Source organism: Vollenhovia emeryi, unplaced genomic scaffold (assembly GCF_000949405.1).
Source record: "Vollenhovia emeryi isolate VEMERY1.0 unplaced genomic scaffold, V.emery_V1.0 DF939168.1, whole genome shotgun sequence".
Classification (NCBI taxonomy): domain Eukaryota; kingdom Metazoa; phylum Arthropoda; class Insecta; order Hymenoptera; family Formicidae; genus Vollenhovia; species Vollenhovia emeryi.
This window is the reverse complement of record NW_011967198.1, coordinates 550376-555749: the sequence shown is the minus strand read 5'-3', so window position 1 is coordinate 555749 and position 5374 is coordinate 550376. Positions and strand designations below refer to the sequence as shown.

The following is a 5374-nucleotide window of genomic DNA, read 5'->3' as shown; positions in this document are numbered from 1 at the left end:
CCGTGAACTGACAGTTTTTAGGTTAGAAAGGTGCAAAAGTGCAGAATCACTCCAGCATCCCCTTAAGCGACGCCAGACGCAATATACATATATCGGCGTTATCGGTTGTTATTGTTGTACGAGCGGCACCGGTCCGCTCGTGTTTGTTATTATTACATTATCATTCAGCATTTATCGCTCTCGCACCTCCTATATTTGTTACCGCTCGTATGTATTACCACATGCCGCGCGCGCCAGATAAAATTATTATCCCCGCGACTCGCGGCGCTAATTATAGCGCCGCGCGGCGCGGGGGAGGGGGAAGGGAGGGGGGAAGATAAATAGAAAGTTATCGCGACGCGCTCGAGCCGCTCGCCGGTAGATGTCGGCCCCGACGACGATTCCGCGTGGACGCGATCGATGCGATCGCGTCGCGTCGAACGCTCCGAGATCCGGAACAGAGATTCATCCCCCCCCGTTCGCGCTTGGACGTCCCGTGAAACTCCGCGCGGATAGCGTGGAGGCTGATCCTCTCCTGTCGTCGCGGATCAGCCTCGGCTCTTGCCGCGCTGCTCCCTCGAGAGAAATCGACGAGCAAGAGCGAAGTCGGTCCGCGCGACGGCGCGGTTGACGCACGTAGTCGGTGCAACGTAGGCCGCGCGTCGACTCGCGCGGTCTATTTACACCGCGGCGCGACGCGATTGGCCCGGCCGTGGCGCGGCCGGCACATGCGCGCGCCCGACGTGCGTCAAAACAAAGCACGGCGGCGCTGCCCTCCCGGCAGCATTTCATCGCGAGTGTCCGTGGCGGCAAGTTCGCGCGTCGAGCCCAGTGTCGTTAAGCGTCGTCGTTGTTGTCGTCGTCGCCCCTTATCGCGCGCGCGGTTCCTCTCAACGTGCATCGCACTCTCCGCGCCTCGCCCCGGCGTCCCTCGCTCTCTCCGTCCGCGAAGTTGCGAATTCCCCCCCGCCCCCCTCTCCGCCCGCGGCTCCTTTCCTCCCGCGAGTGCCGCACGTACACGACGCGCGTCGCGCACGGCGATGTCGTCCACGGTGAAGTGCACGTCGGACGAGCAGCTGAGCGGTGAGTAGAGCGCGAAACGAAAGGCGCCGATTGCGAGACGCGCGAGACAGCCATTTCGCGCGGCCGTGCGCCCCTGTCCGCCGCCCACCGCCCGTCCCCCCCGTCCTCCTCCTCCTTCTCACGGCGAGCGTAAACAAACGTACTTCCACTCTCTCTCCGACGCTGCCTGCCCCCCCCGCCGTCCGCGCCGTCCGGGACGCTCGCCCCCCGCGCCCCGGCTCGGACGACGCGCGCGTCCCCGAAAATCGGAGCGCGGCTCCTGGTTTTTCGCCCCCCCCCTTCCCGCCCGACGGACCCCGCCGGAGCGGCGCGGCGCGGCGCAGTTTTGGCGCCATTTCGGGCCCCCGCTTTCGACCGGCCGCGACACGGCGCCGGGGAAGATTCAATTTTTGATATCTCTCTCTCTCTCGCGTGCGCGAATCGATACTTCACCTCCGGCCGGGAGCTTCGCCTCGCGCCAAGTTGCGCGGCGCGGCGCGAGGCGAAGCGGGCCTCCGCGCGAAGTACGCCGGCCTCCGGCAATTCCGGCCGCGCCGCGCCGCTGCCCGTGGAAATAACGTCCCTCTCTCTCTCTCACACGCGCGCACACACGCCCGGAATCTGATTTTCTTCTAATTTTACCCGATTTTCTTTCGCCACGTTGTTTATCTTTAATTATATTGTAATTAGAGGAGAGTCCTCTATTACGGGGACAGGCTCCTAATACGAGATAGCGGGGTTTCGCTATCTTCCGCTAAATTAATAGACGTCCTCTGTTGACGCCACCGCGAATTTTGCGCCCTCGGAGTGGCCTGTTTAGCGGAAAATTGATCGCGTCGTGGCGAAAGGAGATTTGCGATCGAATTCGGACGTTGGAAACCTACTGTCTCGTATTAAAGGACTCTCCTCTATGTAAAAACAATTGGATAGTCGTGGGCTGAGGACGGGCGACGGTAGGTGTTGTGCAAACACCTTCTGCAACGCTCTCCCGCTCGGTTTCCCATTTATTTGATAGTCGTCTGGCTCGCCAGTCGTCTCCTTCGCTCTGAATCCTTCCAACTTGTGAATTTTAACAAAGCTGCCTCTATTTTGTACTCTCGATACGTTCTTTTTTGTTCACTCGTCTCGGTTGTTCTTCGCGGAATCGATTATCCTCGTGCTCCCTTTCTCTCTGCGGCGTTTTACAATCGAGCGTTTCAACCCCGAGTTGAAGGAACATAAGTCCTAGTCTACAATGGAGGATTTAAGCCCTAAGCTTTGAGAAATTGACCAATCACGGTCAAGTGCGAGTAGAATACGCGACTGTGATTAGTCAGTTTCTTAAGGCTTCGAGTTTAAATCTCTATTCTAGACCGGGACTAACGCGCCGATATCCTTCCGTTTCGGAGTCCGCTCCCGATAAGCGGGCTAGATAAAATATTTGTGGTCAGCGCACGGAAAAAAACATTTAGCTGCTGTGGCTAAAACTTAGTAAAATAGGGACAGCTAATATTCTTAGTTGTGATAGCTCAATATTTTGCTACGACAGCAAACCGTTTGCTGTCGCACCTAATACAATAGGCACACGGAGAAAAACATTTAGCTGCTGTAGCTAAAACTTAGTAAAACAGGGACAGCTAATATTTTTAGTTGTGATAGCTCAATATTTTGCTACGACAGCAAACCGTTTGCTGTCGCACCTAATACAATAGGCACATGTGCACATAGGCAGCAAACCGTTTGCTGTCGTAGCAAAATATTGAGCTATCACAACTAAAAATATTAGCTGTCCCTATTTTAACTAAGTTTTAGCTACAGCAGCTAAATGTTTTTTTCCGTGCGGCGCGATTTGCCCGCGCTATTTTTTACTGTCGCGGAAACGGCATTAACTGCTGACCAAAGACTTAATTACTTGCTGCGCGTAAGTGAAGCGTTTCCGTTTTTTCCCCCCCGCGTTTCCTGTTACACGTCACGCGCGTAGGCGATAAAGCAAGATAGTATTCGCCGCGATATATGCGCGTCGAGGGAGTCGCCGACATTGACGCTCGCAGACTCAGTCGCCAAGTATCAATAATCGTCTTATCAATAATCGAAGAGACGGCAGTGCGTTGGGAGGCGCCTGCTCTGTCTTTTTTTTTCCCCCCAAGAGCAGTGTTGGATTCAGTGTTCAAGCAAGATTAAATGAATTTCAAGGAATTTTTAGAAATATCACGCTTAAATAACGGTCGACAGGCTTTTTCCATAAAAGGGTAGACTTGAAAAATAGCGCGCTGGGAGGATTCACGATCTCGCGGGCAATTCCGCGTTTCGGATCTCTCGATTGAGTTAAAAAAAAAGGGGAAGGAAACCGCGCAAAACCGCGCAATAGATCGCGGGATAAACTCGCGTGTCTCGCGCGAGTATAAATTTTTCTTTCCGAACGACGCCTGCCGGCGTTTTGCAAGATTTGTCACGGGGGCGCAATGCGGCTCCGTAATTTCCTCGGGAAGCTTCGGGCCGCGCGGGAAGCCAATATTTCAGGGTTGCGGTTATCCTTTCACGGCGCGAGAGGCCGGACACGTTCTATTAATAATTCATAACGCGCGACGGTAATATTCCGAAAAATATGCGGGGCCCTCGTAAACAACTGTCTATCATCTTTTGCAGCGTTAAATTTTCGCGTTAAAAAACGTTAAGGTCTATCTACATAAGACGCAGGACGCGGGTCGCAAGTCGCAAGATTAGACGCAGCGTGACGTATTTCCGGCCGCAACAAGCCGCAGGCTTCAATACGCAGGACGCACAGAAGTTGGGCGAATTTCAACTTTCGCGTCCTGCGTCGAAGCGACCAGCCAATCAGAACATACCTGTATCTTGTCATATCGCGGCAACTGTCAAATATTCTCGTATATCGTAGGATCTCGTCGAGGCGAGAAATTAAGTTTTTTTTTTAAATGGTATATAATTGGGATTCCGCGGCAACGCGGGATTTAATTTATAAAGTTAAAAAAAAATTAAGAGAAGTAATGACATTTATGTTCTAATTGACATTTTATTCATTTTTCTTTTGACGCAGAGAGCTCGCTGCGTATCTATGTGGACTATATAGACGCAAAAGTCTTACGACCTGCGACTTGCGTTCCGCGTTCTGCGACTTGCGACCCGCGTCCTGCGTCTTACGTAGATAAACCTTTAGTCCCAGTCTACAATAGATGATTTAAGCCCTAAGCTTTAAGAAATTGGCCAATCACGGTCAAGTATGAGAAGAATGCGCGACTGTGATTAGTCAATTTCTTAAGGCTTAGGGCTTAAATCTCTATTGTAGACTGGGACTTACGCTCGAGCTGCGTTTCCCTCGTGCCCTTCGTGCGGCCGCCCAGGATCATTACGCCGAGACAATGCAGTCCCAGCATTTCTTAATTAAAAATTTCACCCGCGCCTCCGCCTTTAGACACTCTTTTAATTGTATGTCGCGGTTACAGAGCGCTTCGCCGATTGAACTTGGGAACAATGTCCGGCTCGCTTCGCCGCACGCGAACCCCTCTCCGTCACGTGCGAAGGCCGCTCGATCGGGCACGCGTACGTACACCGCCGCGGCTCTTTATCTCTGTTTGTTTTGCAAAGTGTCGTCTGGCCGATAGCCGCATCGAAGAAAGAAACGAGCACCTGCTCGCCTCTCGGCCGCGTCGCGCGCGATCCGGTGTCCATTTCCTTTCCACCGTGTTTTCTCTCTCTCTCTCTTTCTTTAGCGCGCGTTGAATTACGAGCCGCGTCTCTGTAACAATGGCCGGCTCGCGACGATAATGAATCGCGAGGTGGAAATAAATAATTTTGTGACGACAAGGTACCCGAGACGCTAAATTTACCTGGGTCGCTCGTGTCGCTCCGAGCCTCCAGTACCCTCCGTCTCTCCGCCGAGAAATTGAATGCCGCTTCTGTAACTTGTGGATTGCCTCGGTGAAGTGGTTTTCATTTTTTTTTCTACTTTCTGTGCAAAAAGCAGTCCGGTTTTTGTCCACGCGCGCGCACGTCTAACGGTCTAATGGCGGCCGCGGCGTGATTTATTTGCGTGTATTCGGGAAATCGGTCGCGAATCGTGTATGGATCGCGCGACCTATTGACACGGCAAGGTATTCAACTGCGGAGGCAACCGAGTCAATTTCTCGCTGAGACGAGTTATTTTCTCCCAAGGATGGTCTTTCAACAAGAAAATCTTTATCGCTTTTAGAGGGGCAGACATGGAAATCGGGGAAAACGCGTTATTATCAGAAACGGTATATAAAGTATCCTAAAAAGTGTGGTAGTTTCCAATTCTTTTTTCTTTTTGTCAGGTTGCAAAGTCCCACATCTAAAAGCAACCGTCTGTTTCGCTCTG

At 52.6% G+C, this 5374-nt stretch overlaps 1 protein-coding gene across 1 annotated transcript in view; it reads left to right on the top strand.

Annotated features, from left to right (window-relative positions):
- The first annotated feature begins 752 nt into the window (after window positions 1-752).
- Window positions 753-5374, top strand: part of LOC105564106 (BCL2/adenovirus E1B 19 kDa protein-interacting protein 3) — a 41598-nt gene continuing 36976 nt past the window's right edge. The window contains exon 1 of the mRNA XM_012016231.1: window positions 753-1062. Coding sequence (XP_011871621.1) covers window positions 1020-1062 — 43 coding nt within the window. The 5' untranslated portion in view covers window positions 753-1019. The remainder of the gene's footprint in view (window positions 1063-5374) is intronic.